Genomic DNA, 24,169 nt, shown 5'->3' with positions numbered 1-24,169 from the left:
CCAAGCCGAGTAGAGTAGGAAGCCAGGACTCAAAGAATTTGACAGGCAGACGTCCTTCTGCATCCTCTTTGAGACCAACGATGCGTTGGTCAGCTTGATAGGTAAGTTTGTTCACATTCTTCTCAAGCTCCTCAATCCTTTTCTCCATGGTCACCCCAATATCCTCGGTCACTGACACCCGGTCCTCTGCTGCAGTGACACGATTGAGTCCAGAGTCACAGACAGTTCAGCAAATTTCACATCCAAATTTCACATCTATCATTGCGCTTATCCTCTCAGTGACGTTGCGCGCAAGGTGTATGGCTATACCCTTGTCAACCGCCATCTTCCTCAGGCACAGCACTAGCATCTTGGTTAGCATTCTGTTTCTTAGCTTCTGAAAGCGTTCTCGCCGCAGTTTCTTGTTGGGATGAACTTCCTTCAGTCGACGGCATGTTAGGACGTTGTTTGCCACTAGAAAGAGAGTTGTAGCTGCAACTTTAGCGGGTAAAATAGCAAATATTGTTTGGTGGAAGCGGGAGCTCAGCGAAAAAGAACCGCTCAGGTCGACAGCATCACATGATTCATGTCAGTGCATTGTTCTTTCTGTACAGTAGTGGGTATACTATATATATCTCCAAAGTATTCTTCTAAAAAGTGTGTGTGTGTGTGTCTTGTGTGTGTTTTCAGGGCCGGGTGTTGCTGCACTGGGCCTGTGACAGAGGACACAAGGAGCTAGTATCTGTGTTACTGCAGAACAACGCTGATATCAACAGCCAGGTGAGACACACATACATACATACACACACGCACAGATACACAGCTGCGTTGACCCAGGGCAGTAGACCTTGGCTGTGTTCCAAAATGCTCTATCTAGAGCATATACCAAGTACGGATATGCTCTAGATAGAGCTGAAGAACGGATTTAGGAACACAGCCCTAGTGATAGTCTCTCTCTATCCCCTCTACTTTAATTCACTCTGTTACGTTGCCAGATCTCCTAAGGTAGCTTTGTGTTGCCAGATCTCCGGGGGTTTATCCAGCCATAAGCAGCAGGTGTGTTGAGTGACCCTCCAGGTTCAAATCCTCCTATCCAGGGTCAGGACCAGACCAGGCCTGGTCCAAATCTGGCACACACACAAAAGAAGCACAAATAAATGTGAAGTAATTAGACAAATTGTTTGCATTATACAATCCACATAATCGCAACATTTGCAAATAACTTTCTCTCTGTGTGGCCTTTGTTGTGTGTGTGGGGGGGGTGGGGCTGTAAATAGTTGTCAGTGCCTAGCTATAGTGTTACTGGCAGCATGGTTGAACAGTAAAACATCTACAGTGCATTCGGAAAGTATTCAGACCCCTTCACTTTTTCCACATTTCGTTATGTTACAGCCTTATTTTAAAATGGATTCAATTCATTTTTTTCCTCATTAATCTACACACAATACCCCATAATGACAAAACAAAAACAGGTTTTTAGAAATGTTTGCTAATTTATTAAAAATAAAAAACTGATATCAAATTTACATAAGTATTCAGACCCTTTGCTATGACACTCGAAATTTAGCTCAGGTGCATCTTGTTTCCATTGATCATCCTTGAGATCCCCAAGAACACAGTAGTAGTTCATTCTTAAAAGAAGTTTGGGACCACCAAGACTCTTGCTAGAGCTGGCTGCCCGGCCAAACTGAGCAATTGGGGGGAGAAGGGCCATGTTCAGGGAGGTGACCAAGAACCCAATGGTCACTCTGACAGAGTTCCTCTGTGGAGATGGGAGAACCTTCCAGAAGGACAACCATCTCTGCAGCACTCCACCAATCAGGCCTTTATGGTAGAGTGGCCAGACGGAAGCCACTCCTCAGTAAAAAGCACATGACAGCCCACTTGGAGTTTGCCAAAAGGCGCCTAAAGGACACTCAGACCATGAGAAACAAGATTCTCTGGTCTGATGAAACCAAGATTGTACTGTTTGGCCTGAATGCCAAGCGTCACGTCTGGAGGAAACCACTCATCACCTGGCCAATACCATCCCTATGGTGAAGCATGGTGGTGGCGGCATCATGCTGTGGGGATGTTTTTTCAGCGGTAGGGACTGGGAGACTAGTCAGGATCAAGGGAAAGATGGAACGGAGCCAAATACGGAGAGGTCCTAAATTAAAACCAGCTCCAGAGCGCTCAGGACCTCAGACTGGGGCGAAGGTTCACCTTCCAACAGGACAACGGCCCTAAGCAGACAGCCAAGACAATGCAGGAGTGGCTTCGGGACAAGTCTCTGAATGTCCTTGAGTGGCCCAGCCAGAGCCTGGACTTGAACCCGATCTAACGTCTCTGGAGAGACCTGAAAATAGCTGTGCAGCGATGCTCCCCATCCAACCTGACAGAGCTTGAGAGGATCTGCAGAGAATGGGAGAAACTCCCCAAATACAGGTGTGCCAAGCTTGTACCCAAAAAGACTCAAGGCTGTAATCGTTGCCAAAGGTGCTTCAACAAAGTACTGAGTAAAGGGTCTGAATACTTATGTAAATGTGAGATTTCTGTTTTTTTATTTGTAATAAATTAGCAAACATTTCTATAAAAAACTATTTTCGTTTTGTCATTATGGGGTATTTTGTGCAGATTGATGAGGAAAAAATCAATTTTAGAACAAGGCTGTAACATAACAAAATGTGGAAAAAATGAAGGGGTCTGAATACTTCCCAAATACATTGTAACCAATCGGAGGACGTACAGTAATGTATGGAATAGAATGAGGAATGGTATCAAACACGTCTCTCTCCCTGGGAGATACATAATGTAGGTAAGTGCAGTTGAATGTCAGTCTTCAGTAGGCGACCCCTCAGTGGCCGTAGTGTGAGAGGTCAGTCCGGTCATCGTCAGCACTCTTCCTGCCGCTCTCCCAGAGCCCTGAGGTGGCCAGTCAGCTGCCTGAGAGGAAATATGAAGACAACTTGGACTTGGGAACGAGAGGTAATGAGGTTAGATTTACGAGATGGTGCTGGAGGTGGCTCAAGGAAATACAGCTAGCTCAATCATACCACGCTCGGTGCCAGATAATTATTCTACAATGTAAACCGCACAGAAACTAGGATTGATAAAGACATACGTCGTGCTACTTCTCATTAGAATCTACTAGATTGGTTGTTTTACGTCACTTTTGCCTTTAGACTTTGAACGAGACTGGATACACGTACACACACACAGACATGCCTTTTTACTGGGAAAAGACCCAAGGAAAGACCCAAGGAAGCACACAGTTACATGTATTTTGATAATAATGTAGTATGTTTGGTGTACTAGCCTAGGCCTGTACCCTTGGCACACTACCGAGTATAGGTTGCAAATGGTTTCCTGTGTGTGTTCAATTTCTATCATTTAGCCTCCCGAATCTCCTCTGGTCTGTGTGTGGTTGGTACAATAGTAGAAGTGGGATGTTAGTGCGCTAGCATCGCTTGCGTAGCGGCTATATCCCAGTAATCTGCCATGACCTCTGCCAACTGCCATTAAATAAAATATAAGTGATTTATGTTTTATGTTGTTTGAATTAATCAACTGATTGTTCTGGTGCGTTCCCAGCCCTGTAACATGCATTGTGAGCTGGTGGGTTGTAATCCCAGATCAGGGGGAGATACAATAGGTACCCCTCTCCCTCTCTCTGTATGAATATCCAGATCAGCTGTACACCACCTGTCCCCTCCAACCCAGTATGACAGCTCCCCTCTGGTGCTCTCTATCTGATTGTGTGTGTGTGTGTGTGTGTGTGAGAGAGAGAGAGAAGTAGGCTAGAGCCATGCACGTGTGTCTGTGTCAGAATCACTCTGTTGATTAATACAGGTTTACTGGATGTGTGTGTGTGTAGAATGTATCAAGGCACATTTGACGATGAATCCAGGACATTTGAGTAGTGATGATTACACAGTTCTGATGGAACATTGCTCAGTCAGTGTGTTCAAAGGAATTCAGATTCCAATGGAATGTGGGGGAATGTTGGGGTCCAGAAAAAGGAGAAGAGACGTTCAAGAGTTTTGGGTAGTAAAATATTGAGGTTTTTAAGAAACAGAATTGATTGCGGAGTCGAAAGTTTTTTGGACGCAGCCGGAAGGCTTAACTAACTTTTTCTGAGCAGAACACACAGCTTTATAGACTTTGTCCTTGGTGCAAACCATCTGTTGTTTTGGGTGATGGGCAATGAATTTACAACAGGGGAGGTGTATGCTTAGACCCCCCCCCCCCCCCGACACACACACACACACACACCACCCCCTACCGAGGCTCTCTCATCTGGCCAGTCTCATCTGTGAGGTCAGGACTCTACCCCCAGGCCCCTCACACCTCCCTAAGAGAGTGAGTGTCCTCACCTCACTCTGTGTGTCTCCAGGCCCAGTAATCCCTAATTACACACACCTCTAACCCCATGTACAACACAGATTAACCTGACAACACTCCCCCCCCCTTCCTGCCCACCTCACAGCAGGTGGTTCGTGTCAGAATAACAACAGCTAGTCTGGGGCAGGGATGGGCACACACTGTCTCCCGGGTAGCTCAGTACAGAACTCCCGACCAACCTCAGATCTTGTTATGGATCCTCAGCCTGAGGGGTCTTACCCTGTCAGATGCTGACTGGTCCTATGTAGGTTGGTGTCGATTAGATTCACTCCGCTGTTAACGGTCTACATCCCATAGTTCCTCCCATATCTTCCTCTACCCACCTCAGCTGAACTGAAAAATCTCCCCAAACCTAAAAACTGTACACCGAAGTGGGTAGTCTCTATGGTTAACGACCGCTCTAATCTTATATGAGTGCCAGTTGGTGTGGTTGCGGATAAAGGGTTTATCGGTAAGGATAATTTACCCAAAGGAGGTAATAAGAGGTCAGATATAACCCTTCAGATCCTAAGATGTATTAAGTACAGCAATCTATAATATTTTATGTTACCAGGAGGAGGTAAAAGGCTTATGAGGGATGGAATGACTAAAAATATTTAAAAAAAAAAATAATAAAAAAATAATAATAAAAATAAAAATAAAAATTAAGAATTAAAATTGTGAACTGTTCCTTTAAATGCAGGTTAAATTCTTTAATGATGGCTTAAAACATTACAGCATTACAGGCAGAGTGATTAAATGGTAAAATGCTAGTATTCAAAAATGATAAAAAATTAGAAAATAATAAAACCTATCAGTCTGTCCCTACTCTGCCTGTGAAATTTAGAGAAGTCCCAGTTTCACTTGTCCAGAGCGAAGCCGGGTCCTCTATCCGCCAGAGCTGTTGTTATACAAACAAAAAGGTCCGCCAAGGTCCTCCGTTGTACTAGTGTGGCGAGGCCGACAGTCAGAATTCAATCAGAGTGTGAGCTCCGGACAAGGAGAATCTGCTAGAGTATTTGGTTTTCAACACACTCGGTCCTGCTCCAGTCCTTCAGTTGTTACGCTCCGCAGCGGGGAATGACCGATGTACTGCTCCAGGGAGCTCTTTTTATAGTTTGCAAAGGGGCTTTCCTTTACCCCCACCCTTTATTATCTAATTCATTACGTCAGGCATTGAATTCGATCTAGCTCTCAGTCAAGCATAGAATTCTATCTAATTCATTACATCACCCTGAGTTCGCATTCATGCTTGGGCATGTCCTAAGGGCACCTGTTGTTATGTCTACTAGACATACTTATCACTCTCCTGCTCAAACTGGACTCAAGGCCACTTCTTATTGTGCAATTCTATTCTATTTTCGTAACATAATAATCTAGGCCTTTCTCAAAGTTAACATTTAGTACATATGGTATACATTTATCATTAGCCCACATGAATTATACAGTAAAACATTAGTATGATGGCCTACTTCAGCAATCATCTCTGAGTAGGAATTATACAGTCAAACATTAATATGGTGGCCTACCTCAGAAATAATTTCTGAGTAAGAATTATACAGTTAAACATTAATGCATTTGGTTGCCTACTCCAGTATCAGTTAAACCGTTATCACTACGAGGTCCAACCAGATATGTTGACCCGGAGTCCTACACTACCTTTATAATTTCTTTTGTTAAGTTTTGCCTTTTGCACATATTTGAACTCATTTATCATTAACCAATTGTATATTTGACTCAACTTATCATAAATCAGTTACACACATTTGAATCAACTTCTCAGTTACACACTGTAACAATGTCCGGTGGTACACAGAGGCAGACGCAGTATAATGATAAGGGAATTTCTCCCGTTTATTCACAAAGGGGTCCGCTGGCACGGTTTGGCTTTCCAGCCTCGTTCAAAGTCTCTCTTTCGGCTCTGCTCTGCTCTCGTCCCCTGCTTCTCCAGCTTAGCTCCCTTACTGAAATGGCAGAAGCACACCCATCTTAAACATTTGCCGGTGAGACTTAATTCGCAGCAGGTGTGCAACAAAAGTCTCGCCGACACAACCCCGGCCACGGTCCTGTAGCTCCCTCTACAGGCCGAACGCTGCATGTCCCCCCACACACACATTTGAATCAACTTGTCAGTTACACACTTTTGATTCAACTTGTCATCAATCAGTTACACATCAAACTGGGTCATTTCATAGATCAAATCAAGGAAGGACACTTCTCCTCCATAGGCCATTCCTGCTGTGCTTAACTGGGTAACGTTGGGAATGGTGTTTAGGCCGGGAAAAGGCCATACTAATCTCGCCCTCGGCGACAACACACACAGTCAGATTTAAGACTGACTGGTTACTAGGGGCTGGGCTAGGGACTAGGGGCTAGGGACTAGGGGCTCACAGGTAGGGGCTACTGTCTAGGGATAGGGGCTGGTGGCTCGGGGGTGGGCTAGGATCGGTGTGGTCTGTTCACTAAATCGTCTCTCTCTCTCTCTTGCTCTCCCTGTCTCTCTCCGTCTCTATTCCTCTCCCTGTCTCTCTCCCTCCCTGTGCCTCTCCTCTCCTCCCCGTGACAGTGTCTGTAGCGGTGACAGTGCCGTCACCCTGTGTGGCTCTTTACTTAGTATTAAAACAACATGATCCATGAGGCTGAGGGCCAACTCCCGGCGCTGCTAATTCTAATTAATCCACTCTGGTCACCCTGCCGCACCGCTAGTAGTCTATCAGATACAGGAGGTCAAAAGTCTGTGGCGGGGACCAGCCAGATCAATAGCCATAAATATATGTCCGGGGCTAGGGCAGGGGTGGGCAAACGTTTTGGCTCAGGGACCACATTTGGTCTTGAATACCAGTTTTTTTTTTAGTTTTTATTTTAGAAATACTTGATGTTACATTGCATTCAACACACTGCTCTATGTACCTCAATTACATGTATTAAACCAAAAATATTTTTGCATGTGCACTGATGTTCAAGTGAATCACATTATTTTCCAAAGGACTGGCTATCAAGAGACCTATTTTCACACAATGTCCCTCTGTTTAAAGTCCTGTTTTTTTAACAATGACATCAGTACATACAAAAGACAAAAGTACAGAACAATAGGCTATCACTTTACATCAGTGCTTTATCTCAAGTTATATTGTACATTCTTTGTGTTACAGTCAACATATTATCACTAGATACTCTTAATCAGTTACATTTTGTCTTATTACTTTCACTAACATTTTCATGTAACATTTACTATTTTCATATCCAGTGCATTTTATGAGGAAAAGGTATTCTTGGCATCACTAACAGTGCATTTTTTACAAACACATTAATTTACTCAAACCTCTCCTTTACTATCCGTCAGCATCTGGCCCATGACTAGCCAATGTGAACAGTGAAGTTGCTCACCCCGTTTTCCAAGCTTATCAAATTCAGGTGCTATTTTTGAAGTTGAAAGACGCAGTATGGCAGACAAGTGTTCATCATTAAGTCGAGATCTGTGCTTTGATTTATTGAATTCATCACCGAAAAGGTTTGCTCACACATGTAAGTGGAGCCAAACAGCACCAACCTACTCTGAGCCAGCTGTCGCGTGTGAGCGAACTGTGTTTCACTCAATGAGGCATAGAACTCGGGCAGAGTGACTGTTTCAAACTTCTCCCGGAGTGAAGTGTCACACTGGAGATCAATAAGCTCCAGCTGGATGTTCGGTGGTGCTTTCTCATAATCGTATGAGAGAGGGCGTGACAAGTTCCAGCGAATCTTCAATCTTGGCGAAGTCAGAGAAGCGCCGTGTAAACTCGGCCTGCAAGTCTGTATCTCACTGCGCTGGGTGGCGACACCTCCACAAAAGCCAGTCTCGGAAAATGAATGTGTCCCTCAACTGCCTGGTGAACAACACCAGCTTGGCTCTGAATGCCTTCACATGGTTGTACAGTTCATGCACAAACGCATTTCCCCCTGTAGTTTTACGTTTAGGTCGTTTAAATGGCCCAGAATGTCAATGGCAAATGCAAAGTCGCGCAGCCAGCCCTCATATGCAGTTCGGGAAAATCCTCAGCTTTACCTACGCTGTCCATAAATATGCCAATCTCCTCTCTCAAATCCCACACCCGCTTAAATACTCTCCCTTGACTTAACCAGCGAACGTTTGAATGATAAAGTAAGTCACCACGCTCTGCATCAGTGTCCTCTAGCGGACCTGTCACTCTGGTGTCAGGAGAATAGCCTCATCCTGAATGTCTCCAAGACAAAGGAGCTAATTGTGGACTTCAGAAGAGCACAACATCCAAGGACCTACACGCCGCTGGACATCGATGGGACTGCTGTGGACAGGGTGAGCAGTTTTAAATACCTGGGAGTCCACATCACAGAAGACCTGACCTGGACTACCCACATCAGTACACTGGTGGGAAAGGCAAGGCAACGCCTGTTCCATCTCAGGCAGCTGAGGAAATTCAAAGGCTCCCGGAGGATCCTTCAGTCCTTCTACTCTGGAGCTGTGGAGAGCATCCTGGCTGGCAACATCACCGTCTGGTACGGTAACAGCACGGCCCAGGACAGGCGAGCTCTGCAAAGGGTGGTACGCCTGGCAGAAAAGACCATGGGAGCTCCAACCCCCCCTCTCCATGTCCTGTACACCAGGAGGTGTAGGACCAGAGCGTGCAGGATAATGAAGGACCCTCACCACCCGAAAAATGGACTGTTCCAGCTGCTGCGGTCAGGCAAACGCCTTCGCTGTCATGCAGCAAGAACGGAGAGACTAAGACTGAGTTTCTTCCCCCATGCCATCAGGATCATCAACGATGACCCCACCAGTGCCCCCCTCAAGTCACTCACACACTCATTGACATCATAACACATATCCACACACATAATCATCCATTGCAGACTCATCCTCCACTGTAATTATCTGTACTGTCAACCTGTCATTGCCATTGTATATTGCCATTCCATTGCGTACATTGCTTCACCGCTGTTTATACTGCTTATACTGTTTATACTGTTCATATTTTTTAGTCCTTCTATTTTATTTTATTTTATTCTATTTTAAAACCTTTTGTTGCACTACTCTGTGGCACTGTCACTTTTGCATTTCACTGTATACTTGTATGGACGTGACAAATAAAGAATCTTGATCTTGATCTTGATCTCTAAAAGCTGAATGAATTTACGGTGATTGAGTCCTCTAGCTCTGACAAAGTTTACCAGTTTCACAACCACTCTAAGAACATGCTCCAGTCCAAGTCCAGATTTACACAGGGCCTCTTGCTGGATAATGCAAAGTTACCTCAGTGTTTGGCGACACCGCTCTCACTTTGTCCTGAATTCTCTTCAAAAGGCCCACGTTTTTGCCCGTAAGATTTGGAGAACCATCGGTAGTGACATTTATCAATTTATCCCATGACAAATTCTGTCGTTCGAGGCAAGCAGAAACGCTGTTGAATAAGTCTCGTCCCGTAGTCGTCCCTTTTAATGATTCCATGAAAAGAAATTCCTCTGTAATTTCAAAGTTCTCGTTTATCGCTCTGATAAAAACAAGAAGTTGTGCCGTGTCCTTAATGTCCGTACTGTCGTCCAGCGCAAGTGAAAAATACTCGAAATCTGTCACTTTCCTCTCCAACTGGGAACTAAGATCTTGATCGATAAATTCCACCCTCCGTTTAACTGTTCTCCGTTGACAGACTAATGTTCTCAAAATGGGCTTTACTGTCCGGACTGACCAGGCTAGCAGCCTCCACCATGCATTCCTTAAAAAAAACCACCCTCTATGCTTGCTATTATGGTAAATTTAAAGACAATATAGGGGTTAGCAAGCCCACACCTAGCGAAGAGATCACAGGACAACAGATGGTCCTAGAACATTTGGGGAAGGCAATAAAAGAGGGGTGAGGTCAGAGTGAGGGGTTGGCTAGAGGGAAGAAAACAAAGGATCAAAGCTGCAGAAACAGGATAGAGTGATCAAAAGACAGGATAAACAAAGTTGTAAACAGCCAGGACAAAAGGCTTTTGAAAACAGCCTGGGCCAATCAAGATTTAAGTAGACAAATGGCGCCTGGGCAGGTGGGAGTAGCCCACCTTGATGACGAAATGTAATTCTTGAATGTTATTGGTGTAGGTAGACAGGAAACAAGGATATGTTGAATGGAGGGTGTTGACCTGTGTGAAGTCTATAAAGACAGGTGACGGAAGTGAAAACATGGTCAATTTTGCAAACTTGAACGGCTTTATATTCTCTGTAAATAAAGTCTTTGAATGAATCAACAGCTCCGGTTAACAGTATTTTATTTAAAAATACTATTATTTAAATTCTACGACATAATTGGCGTCACGAACAGGATTGGATAAATAAGGCTTGCATCGTGAACTATCGTTGAGGAAGGAACCGGACGATTTATACAATTAATGAGCTCATAAGAAGGTAAGCAGAATTCCTGCTTTTAGTATAGGAAATTTGTGTAAATCGCTCTGGATCTCCGGCCTCCACGGTAGGAAACTAGCATGAGTCTTACCAATAAAGTAACCAAATTTAGGATTTGAACTAGAGCTGTTGAGGATTTCAGAAAATGTGAATGCCCTAACTGTTAATAACTGTAAATAAGTTAAATCCCAAAGAGTAGGTCACGTGCAAATCCTGTGGGTACCGCTATAAAATTAAATAAATATTATAGGGCTGAACGGACGGAAGAGCTTAAGATACCGCCAAATTAGATCAATATTTCAGGTCTGTACGGGTAAATAGAAAGTTATGGCTACCGCTGAGTTTAATTAATTCAGGTCTGTACGGGTGTAACAAAGTCCGTTGTACACAGAGGCAGACGCAGCGTTACGGTAAGGGAATCTCTCCCGTTTATTCATATAGTTCGTCAGAATTGTTCTTTTGGCTTTCCAGCCTCCTCAATGATTACTTGGCGACTGCGACTTCGCAGTCGTCTCTTTCTCTCTCTCTCTCTCGCTCCGCCGTTCCCAGCTCACCTCGCCTACTGAAATGGCAGAAGCACACACATCTTAAACATTTGCCGGCGAGACTTAATTCGCAGCAGGTGTGCAACAAAAGTCTCGCCGACACAACCCCGGCCACGGTCCTGTAGCTCCCTCTACAGGCCGAACGCTGCATGTCCCCCCACAACGGGTAAAATAGAAATGTATGTATACCACTGAAATTGAAATTGATTGATTTGGGGCTGAATAGTAAGCTAAAGAGTTAGAGCGATATTTCAGGTCTGTACAGATGAGGACTAATCTGTGGGTACCGCTATAATATTAAAGAAATATTATAGGGCTGACGGACAGATTGTTGCATGGATACCACTGAAATTGAAATTGATGTGTAGTGAAATATTGCTGTGTATATTAGTATTGTGACATAAGCGGACGTAGATGGCAGAAGTACTTGTAGTTTTAGTGTAAAAATCGCTGTGTTGTGATAATATTTGTAAAAATTGCTGTGTCGTGTTGTGAAAATATTTGTAAAAATCGCTGTGTTGTGAGTGCTTGTAAAAGTTGCTGTGTTGTGAGTGTTTGTAAAAGGCGCTGTGTTGTGTTGAGAGAATGATATATCGTTGTGTTGAGAGAGATATTCTGTATAACACTGTTTGTCGGAAATTGAGGACTACAGTTAGTATATAAAATAAGTGAGAAGACAAAAGTCTAATAGATATATTGTAGAAATTAGGTATAGAAGAATAAAGAGTATACATTTTAGAGAACGGGTCAATGTGTGAACTTTTTAGGCCTCTCAGAGTACAGAATAATGAGAATATAGTATGATATATAGTATATCTGTGTATACGGAATTGGAAGAAAGCCATCGTTTCCTCTTAAAGGAAACGTAAGATACTTCTTGTAAAAACTAAATAATCAAAAGTAGGAATAGAGACAACGTTTTGGGGAGTCGGAGTAAGAATTGTGAGAGAAAGTTGAAAATAAGTGAAGAAAGAAAAACGGGAAGACCGCCATCTTGAAACGTCATTCGAGTTGGGCGGTATTGTTGTAAAAGGGGGAGGGAACCAACTGAATGGGTTGAGTGCGTTTATACAATGGACTACAGCAGTTAGGTTTAGGATGAATGAATGAATGAATAAATAAATAAATAAATAATTAAATAAATAAATAAATAAATAAAATAAAATAAGAATATTTTATTGTATACGTATATGCTGAGTGAAAGTGATTCTTAATTGAAGAGATTCCTGTCTAAGCTCACACTGATTCAATTCACAGTCTAGGGTTACACACACACACAACTCACATTCATACCCACTCTACACACACATACCCCCTCCCCCTCATCCCCACTCACACACACATCACACTCACACATAGACACACACACATCTTATATACTCATACACACATCACATACTACACTCATACACACATCACACTCACACATAGACACACACATCTTATACACTCATACACACATCACACTTACACATAGACACACACACACACATCTTATATACTCATACACACATCACATACTACACTCATACACACATCACACTCACACATAGACACACACACACACACACACACACACACACACACATCTTATACACTCATACACACATTACATACTACACTCATACATACATTACACACTCACACACACATAATTATACCAATATAGACACACACTCATTCATACATTCTCACACATACAAATACACTCTCAAGCACACATACATACATGCAAATACACACAGTTGTTGGTTATACCTACATTTGATTCCCAGAGTGTAAGACATCAATTGTGATTAGGATATCTCAAGCTGATTCCAAAGCTGTTTCCTAACATATTTATTTAATCTTACAGTGATATCCTAGATAACCAATAATACAATATTATTCTCTTTTGACAAATTGCAGAAAATAATGAAAAGTAAGACATTTTACAATAACCCTAAAAATAATTACTCCAAAAGGAAAAATGGAGAAAGGGATTACCATGGTAACTCCAGTAGAAATATTAGAGAATAAAAACCCTCTTTTAAATAACCAAATAAAAGAGATAAAATGGGAAAAACTAACCAGTAAGAATTATACTAAGTGGCCTAAGGAAGGGACATTTGATGTTGCAGTGTGTAAGGAAATGGGAACACTGATAAGAAACCACAAACCTCGAGAAAATTCAAAAAAGAGACAGGAGAAAAGAAAGAGAGAAATAGACATGTTAAAACTGTTCAAAACAGAAGGGGAAGCAATGTTAAAAGAGGCGAGGGAGCAAAGAAAGTTGGAGAAGGGCACAGGGGAAGGAAATGAGGAAGAAAAGGTGATGCCCCCACCCTATAACCATGGGGAATTCTCTGTGTTATCAGCAAAGATACACCTGGATGGGAATATAAAGTTGGAAGAAGAAGATGAGGAAGAAGAGAAGGGAAGTGAAGTGAGAAGGGGATCAAGAAGCCCCATAGAGCTTGATTGTTATACAGGATTAAAAGAAGCCCTAAACCAGGTAGACAAAGGCGTGTGGAGGTCAGAGTCAAGACAAGAGAAGAGGACTAAACCATTGGAAGCCGGAGTAAAAGGAGTGAGAGGAAAAGGGAAGGAACCAAGCACACGCAGAAAAGAGAAACAGCTATACAGCACACCCAGAGATGAGGGGGCAACCGCCTGGGGACCCAGAGATGACCCAAGAGATGACCCAAGGTCCGGTGATGAGGGACAGGAGGAGAGGAGGTCCTGGATAAGCCAGAGGGAGATAGACCAAGCACAAACACTAGATAAAATATTTAGTGACTGGGAAGAAAATACTAGAAGAAAACATAAGGAAGAATCCAGAACTACTGAACGAGAGTTGAGGGATAGGGGAAAGATAGGTCGCCCAGATAGATATCAGTGCCCCATCCTGATAAAAGGAAATCAAAGACACTATGTGCCCTGGGGTATGCAGGACTTGCAGGGAATAGTTAGCAGATTACCTGACATACATGATGGAGCAGGTAAATGGATTAGAAGCTTTGAGGAAGAGACTGCAGGGAAACTGCTGGCGGTGGGAGACCTCAAAGCCCTGTTGGCCAAGGTACTGGGGGTGGCAAAGATGGAAGACATTCTCATAAGCTGTGGACTGGGAGGGTCAAAGGGCAATACCAGAGCCGATGGGATGTCATTTGATCAGACCAGAAATGAGATGTGGACAACCCTGAGAGAAGAATATCCACAAAGGATGGATATTAAGACCCACTGGGAGAGACAGAGAATCCTGCCACATACCTGCACCAGCAATTGAAGAAGTGGAAACTGGAGACTGAAGTAGACCCAGAGGGAGACCCACTGATGACAACTCTGTTCAGAACCGCAGTGATAGAGGCCATGTCCCCTCCGGTGAAAAGCAGGTTAGAGGATGTGGTGGGACTCACGTCCAAAACACACAAGGAATTCTGTGATCATCTGGTCCATGCGATGGAAAAATACCGGAAAGATGATTCAAGGCTAAAGGAGAACCAGAGAAAGTTAACACAGCTCCAGCTGGGGGAACTCACAGAACGAAACAAAAAGAAGGTACAAGGCGTAATGGGCGCCGAAACCGGTTCCATACAGAGCTACACCAGAACCACTTCCAGTGCTGAGACCTCAGGGACAAGAGCAACCCACTGTACCTGTAGTTCAGGTGTATACCCAGCAGCCCCAGCAGTTTCAGCCATGGAAGGACAGACAGAGACCCCAAGGAAGGTTCCAAAGGACAAACCCACAAGGTCCACCTGAGGTGTGCTGGAGATGTCAAACACCAGGACATTTCCGAAGGGATTGTATTAATCCATGGCAGCCGAGGGAGAATAGTCAACAGGGCTATAGTCAGCAACAGCAGGAGCCTCCACAAGGACCAGCCAATCCATATAGGGGACTAAACTATGGTTACTAGGGATGCCCAGAGAATCCGAAAAGGGAGGTCAGCTTCCAGTGTTAACCACAGAAGCTGATCAAGAACCAATGCTGCAGGTTCAAATAGAAGATAGAGACATACCCATGATGATAGATACAGGAGCTACCAACACTTGTGTCGGTCTAAATTATGCCTCTCACCTCCCCAGGTCAGGACAATTTGTTAAAACAAGTAGGATTCTCGGGACAAGCGCAGCTAATTCCAATGACAACTCCAGTAAGTCTGAAGATAGGAGACAGAGCCACAACCCTGCCCATACTGATCTCTGACCAGACACCGGTGAATCTCTTGGGGAGGAAATGCTGGGGATGAAAATATGGTGTTCCCCAGAAGGTGTATATGTAGATAATATGGCAATAAAGACACAAGAAATACCAATAACTGCAAGCGCAAATGTTAACTGTTTAGGGGAAATAAATCATGAAATAGAGCAAACTTGGTTAAAATGGAGAAAATATATTGAAGCCCAATTGCCAGATGCAAGAAGACCACGATTTGACCACCATTGCACTGTGCAGTTTGACCCAAATTGCAATTCCTGCCAAGAACAAATTTGGCAGGAGCAAACCAAAAATCTGGTTGTCCCATTAATGTCACAATATATAATAGTGGGAAAACAGGGAGCAGCTATGCAAATAGATGAATCTGAATTCGTACAAAAATTGTATAATATACCTAATGCTGCTCCTCATGTGTCATTAATGGTAAATAAAAGATATAGAGCAAGAGTCTTGGGACTAATGATGAGAACCGCATTAAAACGTGATTGGAAAGAAACAAGTAACCCATTGGTAAAACATTCTGCAGACAAGGAATTCATAAAAATAATATATACCACAGGAAGTAGCCATATTGGTTAAACAACAGGTTCAGATGAAAGAAAAGTCAGATAATCAATTAATAGAACCAATAACGCAGCGAGAGGATATAATACGCATGCAACAGATTGCAGGGCCGTTTGAGCAATCCATGTGGCTCCGAAGGGGGGCGAAGGTAGACTCTACAGGATTGTGGAGATCGCATGAGGGTACTATAGTGGCACCTATGGTGCTACTGGGGATTTTGATCACTGATGCGCATGGTTTTGACCATTGCGCAAGGGGGGAAGTTGTGAGAAAGATAAAAATCCAAGGGTATTGGTCACCCTATTTACAGGCAATGGTAGAAAATGCATTGGCAGAATGCACAGTATGCGCACATAACAACGTAAGAAAGGGAATCAAAACACCTTTAGGACACATACCGGTTCCAGACGGACCATTTAAACATTTGGTAATGGACAATGTAGACATGATAAAAAAGGTCAATGGGAAAAGATACATGCTTGTTGTCATAGATAGATTCAGCAGATGGGTAGAAGCAACGCCATCGGCAGAATTAGGGGCAGGAACAGTGGTTAAATTTCTAACGAGAAGTAATACCCAGATTTGGAATACCTAATGAGATCAGCTCAGATAATGGTGCAGCATTGTAACAAGGTTCGTAATCACACAGAGGCAGACGCAGCGTTTTGATGAGGGAAAGTCCCGTTTATTCATACAGTCCGTAGTCACTTTGAGTCTCTGGCTTTTCAGCCCTTCGAACGTTTTGCCACTTTACAGTCGTCGTTCTTCCTTTTCTCCTTTCTCCGCCGTTCCCAGCCCCTCTACTGAAATGACAAAGGCACACACATGTTAAGCACTAGCCAACGAGGCTTCATTTGCAACAGGTGTGCAACGAAGCCTCGCCGACACAACCCTGGCCACGGTCCTGTAGCTCCCTCTACAGGCCGAACGCTGCATGTCCCCCCACAAGCATTTATTCAGAAAACTGTGAAACACGCATTTAACACCGCATGAAATGCTTACAGGTCGACCCATGCCAGTGCCAACAATAAGAGGACCTTACAAAGGACCACCACTTGAACAACTCCAGATAGAATTGAAACAATATATGAAACAATTAACTGAGATACACAAAGTTATATGTTCACAGGAAAAAGACAAGCAGCCGGAGCCGGAGACACCCTTGCCCAATCCGATAACTCCAGGAGACCAGGTGTACATCAAAGTCTTCAGAAGGAAGTGGAATGAGCCAAGGAGAGAGGGACTGTACGAGGTAGTGCGAGCCACCCGCACTGCAATACAAGTCCGAGGGAGTTTAGCCTGGTACCACTTGAACCACTGCACCAGGGTCCCGAGGCAAGAACTCAGGCAAACCAGAGAAGAAGACGAAGGAATGGGGCACAATTAAGCAGATGAGTGTAACCAGAGGGATAGCGCCGATGGCACTCAACAGAATGGGAGGCCAACTAGACCTATATCTTGTTCTCAACTGGGGAGGCAGCAGTGAGTCTTCTGCCTCCTCATCCGATGATGACAAGATCGTCTAGGCTCCCAGCCATGACTAGCAAGTGTAACAGCTACACCTACTTGGGAGGAACATTGCTACAGTCATCAAGAAGGATGAAACCCTGGCCATACAAGGACTATATTCCCCTTGGAAATATTGACAATTTGAATGGACGATGATGGTGTTATGTGTAACAATTATTGTGTGTAGAACTGATAGAATGACCATGTTGAATGTATGCATAGAGGCACAATGGGATGGCCATGGTTCAGGGACAGGGAATGTTCCCCTGTGATGGACATATAGGTCCCATTATAGGCTGATGTGTTGTGGGACGTTTTACTTTTATTAACAATTTGTGTCGTCATTTAAATGTGTTGGAAGTTGTTGCTCATGGGGACGGGTGCTCATTTGCAGACCTGTAAAGTGGTTGCTCAATGATGACTGGATATTTTCCTAGTATGAGGCTAGGTTTTTCGCCCCCACCTGTAAAGGAGGCGTGTCCCCAGGAGCTAATAGAATGTCATACTGTTGGTGTCATTCATGTTATTTTTACTTCTATGATTCGCTTCTGTATATTGTCTTAAATCACTTGCATGTTTTATTAGTATATCATTTTCAACTCATTAATATAGGATGTGGGACTATTAAGTCCCAAAGGGGGTAATATACGGTCAATTTAAAGACAATTTAGGGGTTAGCAAGCCCACACCTAGCGAAGAGATCACAGGACAACAGATGGTCCTAGAACATTTGGGGAAGGCAATAAAAGAGGGGTGAGGTCAGAGTGAGGGGTTGGCTAGAGGGGAGAAAACAGAGGATCAAAGCTGCAGAAACAGGATAGAGTGATAAACAAAAGTTGTAAACAGCCAGGACAAAAGGCTTTTGAAAACAGCCCGGGCCAATCAAGTTTTAAGTAGACAAATGGCGCCTGGGCAGGTGGGAGTAGCCCACCTTGATGACGAAATGTAATTCTTGAATGTTATTGGTGTAGGTAGACAGGAAACAAGGATACGTTGAATGGAGGGTGTTGACCTGTGTGAAGTCTATAAAGACAGGTGACGGAAGTGAAAACATGGTAAATTTTGCAAACTTGAACGGCTTTATATTCTCTGTAAATAAAGTCTTTGAATGAATCAACAGCTCCGGTTAACAGTATTTTATTTAAAAATACTATTATTTAAATTCTACGACACTATGCTTTGCGATTTTGTGAGACAGCATGTAACTCGCCTTTGGTTGAGTTTTCTTGAACGGTGGATTGTCGAACAAATATGTTCTGGCGGGCTTGTAAATTTGCAGCCAACGTGGCAGCCCTCCTTTCTCTTTCTTGTGCAGATAGTTAGCATGCTTACTTGAGAAGTGACTGCTAATGTTGTGTTCTTTGAAGACGGCAACGCTCTCCTGGCATATCAAGCATACCGCTTTAGATCCAACAGATGTGTGTGTAAAAATGTAAAAAAAAAAGAAAAAAAGTATTTAGTGCTCCATTCTCTTTTTGAAAACACGACATTCACTGTCGACTTTTCGTTTTTTGGAAAGGCTCATTTTCGAACTTCGTCCACACACTATAGGATCGAGCAGGACTTCTGCTCTACTGAAAGATGAAATTCCAAAATTTGCCTTTACAGCATGTGACCTCATACTGTGCTGAAACTAATTAGGGTCTAACAGAATCAAATGTATTGTTTTGGTTAAAAGATTAGTGATTATAAGCGATTAGAACTCTCAGGGCTAGGAGCTAAGGGTAGTCTAGGGGCTAGAGGCTACTGTCTAGGGCTAGGAGCTAAGGGCTAGTCTAGAGGCTACTGGCTAGGGACTAGGAGCTACTGTCTAGGACTAGGGACTCGCAGCTAGGGGCTACTGTCTAGGGATAGGGGCTGGTGGTTAGAGGCTAGGGGATTAGTCTAGGGGCTATTGTCTAGGGCTAGTGGCTAGTCTAGGGTTAGGGGCTGGTGTCTTAGTCTTCCAAAGTTTATGGTGAATATTTCAAGCTTTTTGCACGGAGGGTTAATGTTTGGGTTACGGTTAGAGGGGTCCTTTGTGGTTCTAAAGAACCTTAGAGCTGTGCTCTGCAGCGTGGCCAAATAGTTACGACATGGGGGTTCTACCCTTCAGTATTATAGACAGAGGGACTTCAGATAGATCCTTCAGTATTGGCAGCAGACAGAGAGACTTGTTCAGATCAATCATGTGTGTGAAATATAGACCTGTCTATCAGACTACAGCACTACTCTACTCTCTGGTCCACCTCTCTCTATTTGATTTGCTGTTGACTGCTGAGTGGCGGGTCACTGTGGCTGTCGGCGAGCAGAGCTGTGTGTGGTGTGTGTCTGTGTGAGCATGCGCATGATCTATCGTGTGTGTGTTGGATTTGCGACGTATCTTTCTCTGAATGACCTTCGAGAATATAAACACATTGATTTGATATTGATGTGAGGTGAAAAAAATGACTGTTGGCTGAGTGCTTAAGTGCCCCTGTGTGTTTAGTGTGTTTAGTATCAATGACAGCTACTTTACTTACTTTACTTAGTATGAAGGCTATTGTTTCTATGGCTATGTAAGCAGGGAGAGGCTGGTAGAGGTAGAAATTGGAGGACGGGGCTCATTGTAATGCATGGAATGAAGCCCGTCCACCGATTTCTACCTCCACCAGCCTCTACTGGTAGATCTCTTCAGGTGAAACAGCAGGACAGGAGAGGGGTTACAGGTGCAGGGGTGACACAAATACCTCATTGGGTCTAAACACGTCCCTCCTCTCCGAAGAGCTTTTCTACTATTATCAGAAATGGGTAATTACACGTGTGTGTGTGTGTGTGTGTGTGTGTGTGTTACCTTTGTATTGTCGCCCCTTGTTGACTATTGAGAGTTGTGGTGTTTTGCTCCCAGAGAGAGAATGCGTGGCTGTAATAATAGGGATTATGATTGGGCCAGAAGCCTCGGGCTACAGGTTGTGTATACTAGAGATATGCCACTCACTTGATTTACGATTTTGTGAGAGACAGGGAAGATGGCGTCAGTCCCACGTGGGGATACATTTCTGACCAATTACCACAGTTATCCGTAGGTTAGTGTTACTGACAGTTGTCATTGCTCGCATCGCGTCTTTCTGGGGCCGTTTTCCTAGCAATGCGTGTGTAAGACTAGAGCGGAAGGCTAGGACAGAGCCAAATAAAGTGTCTTTTGACGATCAAATGACCGCACAAAATGTTTCTACACACTTCAGTAATATGAACAACCGAAAGGAAAAATTGCTAATCCGTATAATTTTTTGTGTGAGTAGAGTTTTTGCCCTGCCCTCTCATAGATGACCTGTCTAAAAAAAAGAAAACTGCATTTGGTCTCGTTATTTAAAATAGGCACCCAAAGAGGTGTCGCCAAGATGGCAGCGGAGTGAAGAGGTGTCAGTACTGTATGATGAGGAACCACTCTTCTCTCCCAGTAAGCCTACTGTATTATACTGTATTCATTTAATTTACTCCATGCAAGAGGTGAATTGAAGCTTAACCCTAACTGTGGGGGTGCGATGTAGTATGGAGGCCATGTTAACTGTGGGCGTGAGATACAGTTGAAGCCATCAGCCACAATCTGGGTGGTGTTGTGTGGGAGTGCCACAGGCCAAAGTACTGAACACTCATTGGTGTCCTCCACCTCAGTGTCAACTGCCTTGTTTATTAAAATAGTAAACACACGTACATTCATACACGCTCACATGCACACTGTGGTGGAAGTCTAGGATTTACCACTCTGTACTTCAGCTCTTCGGAGGTAAGAATCAAGAAACAAGTCCTGAGTAGCCACAATATCTGAGTCCGGTATTTATTGCTTGCAAACAAGAGACAAGAGCGTAACAGCAGCCCAGTGTAGATCCGGGGGTCTGTTCAGCACAAGTCTCAAGAGGCAATTATCAGGGTTGTCTTTTATACAGTTTAAACATAATGGTAGGCGCCGCCAAGGCTATCGGCTGATGGGCCTGTGCTTATGCAGGGAGAGGGGGCAAGAGAGCGAAAACAATCGGGAGACTTTCTCATTGATCAATCGGCGTTCAACATTTCACACCTATCGGCAAGATATGTCTGTTCCCCCATTACTGCGCTCCCTCACCACTCCCTCCGAAACCACCGCTGTTCATATGGTAAATTATACAGTGCTTCTCAGAACAATGGCTATAGAACTTTAGAGGTGTGGCAAGAGAAAATGTAATCACAGTATTTACACAAGTTGTATCAGTCATATGAAAGTGTATAACCTGAAAACAGTTCTATCCATGTATTTTCCATAACAACACACACACACACACAGGGGCCAAGAGCGACTGATTGAAATTCTATGGCAGCAGCATTATTACAGGTTGGTATTCCTCCCCTTTCCCAGCAGTTCGGCCTCCTATAACAAATGGCTCAGTCACACAAGTCATAGCAGATATCCAACGGAATTCGTCAATTGTGTGTGTGTGTTGCTGGGGAGAGAGAGAGAGAGGGAGAGAGAGGAGTATTGCCTGCAGCATGAGAATGGCAGTGTTCCCGTCCAAGCAGGAATAAATTTAGTGTGTGAGACACAGTTACAGCACAGCCGTGCCGGTCACACACTCCTGGCTCCCAGCACACATTAACACACATACACTCGCTCAGAACACACACATGTTTTCTTTTTTGTGTGGAATCGGGTTCTGTAATACATCAGTGTGACAGCTCTTTACATCGTACGCCCAGAGGGGAAACAAGGACATTTAAGGGTTATAAGTCGACCTTTGTTCAGGATATGTCACAAAAGAGCCTTTGTTCCAGTCCCCACACACAGCATATCATATCCAGTAGAATTCATAGCCAATACAGGTCATCCAGTTTGTATATTGTGACGTCTCAGCTGTTATTTCTGAGTGACACGGGCCATTACCAAGCCTTCGAGAACCACTCTAGCTTCACTGCACGTTCTGCAGAAACCACCCTACCTGACATTTATACCTGCTAGCAAGGCTTATCATTATAAAGCACATGTTTAGATGAAATTAAAACGGTTGCTCAGATATTTTATAAGACCCAGCTGGCCAATGCTACAGTGTGTATGGATTTATAGTGTGAGCTCAGTGTAGAGAAATAGCTTCAGCACAGTTATCCAGCCATTTCCTCCAGCAGGTAAAACTCCTCCTCTCTCAACAGTGTTGGTTCGGCCTTATTGGCCGCTTACACACAGTGAACACTCAACCGTTTGATTTCAGCTTCTTTAAGCATCCACATAAATTGCGAGCCGCATTAAAGCTGTCTTCAGCTGACTCTAGATGTAGAGAGAGGGGGAGAGGGTGGGTGGGGGGGGGGACAAGGGAGAGAGAGGGGGGGTGGGGGGAGGATGACGACAAGGGAGAGAGAGGGGGAGAGGTAGAGACAGAGAGAGAGGGGGGGGAGATGGAGAGAGAGAAAACAAAATGCCATCCTTCAGTCCTCTGCTGGTGCTCACCCGGGCTGCGCCGGACATTTTCATATTACACTCATATTATGTATTTATTAATTTTATATATATTTTTTCAAACATCATTGAGGATCGGACTCACTGATGTTAATTCTCTGCCACTCCCCCCCGAGGGGACTTAATGGATCCTAAGGTGTCCCCCGGGAGCAAGATGGGGATGGGTGGATGGGATGGAGGGAGAAGGAGAGAGAGAGAGGGATGAGGAACATTGGACAAAAGTGATGGACAAATTTTACAAAAAGAAAGGAAGACTGAGAGGAAGAGCGTTTCTTTACGATCCCCTTTACGATCATGAAAATATAGACATTCCGTCAACTATTGATCTTCAAGTCAATTAGGTATGGTAGCAGAATATTGATTTCCTTTTGTTTTGGCTGGGTATTTTCATTAGGTAAGGTTGTGGGTAGAATTCATGTCAGGTCTAGTCCCGTCCCTGTCTAGTAACATCTCCTCGTCCAGTCCTAGTAACTACTTCTAAAAGCAAAATGGCGGACATTCCACTTTCTTTAAAACAGGGCAAGGTGGAGCTAGCTACTGTAGCATATTTCTGTTAGCTCCTCTGTGGGGCTAGCTATTGTACTGTACCACCATCTTGTTGTTCGCTTCTCTGTGGAGCTAGCTACTGGGGGGCGACCTGCGGTAGCTAGCACCCGGAGGCAGGTGGTCCCCAGGCACCTCAAGGACACCCTAGGGGTGGGGGGGGGGGCTAATCTGCACCACCATGCTTGCGTTTACACACTGAGTTGTAAGGTGAACAACGGCGGCTCAGGGAACCAACCCTGATTCTATTAGGGCTGCCCCCTGTCTCCTGATCCTTTTAACACTGCAGCCACGGCGCACACACACACACACACACACACACACTTGCTTTAGAACAAACTTTTTCTTTTATTACTTAGTAAAAAATCTCATTTTCAGCCAGCTTTTCTTCATTTCCCCCCCATTTACTAGTTTCCTGTAAAAGTTGTGGTGGTGGCAACTTCTTCCATCCTCTCTTTTCGGAAAAGTAAATTCTGGTTTTATTTGATAGAGTCCTCTGCTTACAAACTCTTCTCACCTTATCAGACAGGGCTGGCCAGTCACCATTGATGCATATAGTTATATACCCATTGTGTATGTTGCTTAGACATACAGTGGGGGAAATAATTATTTAATCCCCTGCTG

At 44.0% G+C, this 24,169-nt stretch overlaps 1 protein-coding gene across 1 annotated transcript in view; it reads left to right on the top strand.

Moving 5' to 3' along the window:
- LOC310824073 (acyl-CoA-binding domain-containing protein 6-like) overlaps positions 1-24,169 on the top strand; it is a 127,323-nt gene that overhangs the window by 79,809 nt on the left and 23,345 nt on the right. The window contains exon 6 of the mRNA XM_083696955.1: positions 670-759. Coding sequence (XP_083553081.1) covers positions 670-759 — 90 coding nt within the window. The remainder of the gene's footprint in view (positions 1-669; positions 760-24,169) is intronic.

This window comes from Argentina silus, assembly GCF_951799395.1.
Source record: "Argentina silus genome assembly, chromosome: Y".
NCBI lineage: Eukaryota > Metazoa > Chordata > Actinopteri > Argentiniformes > Argentinidae > Argentina > Argentina silus.
The sequence above is the reverse complement of the archived record's forward strand: the minus strand, read 5'-3'. Positions and strand labels throughout refer to the sequence as shown.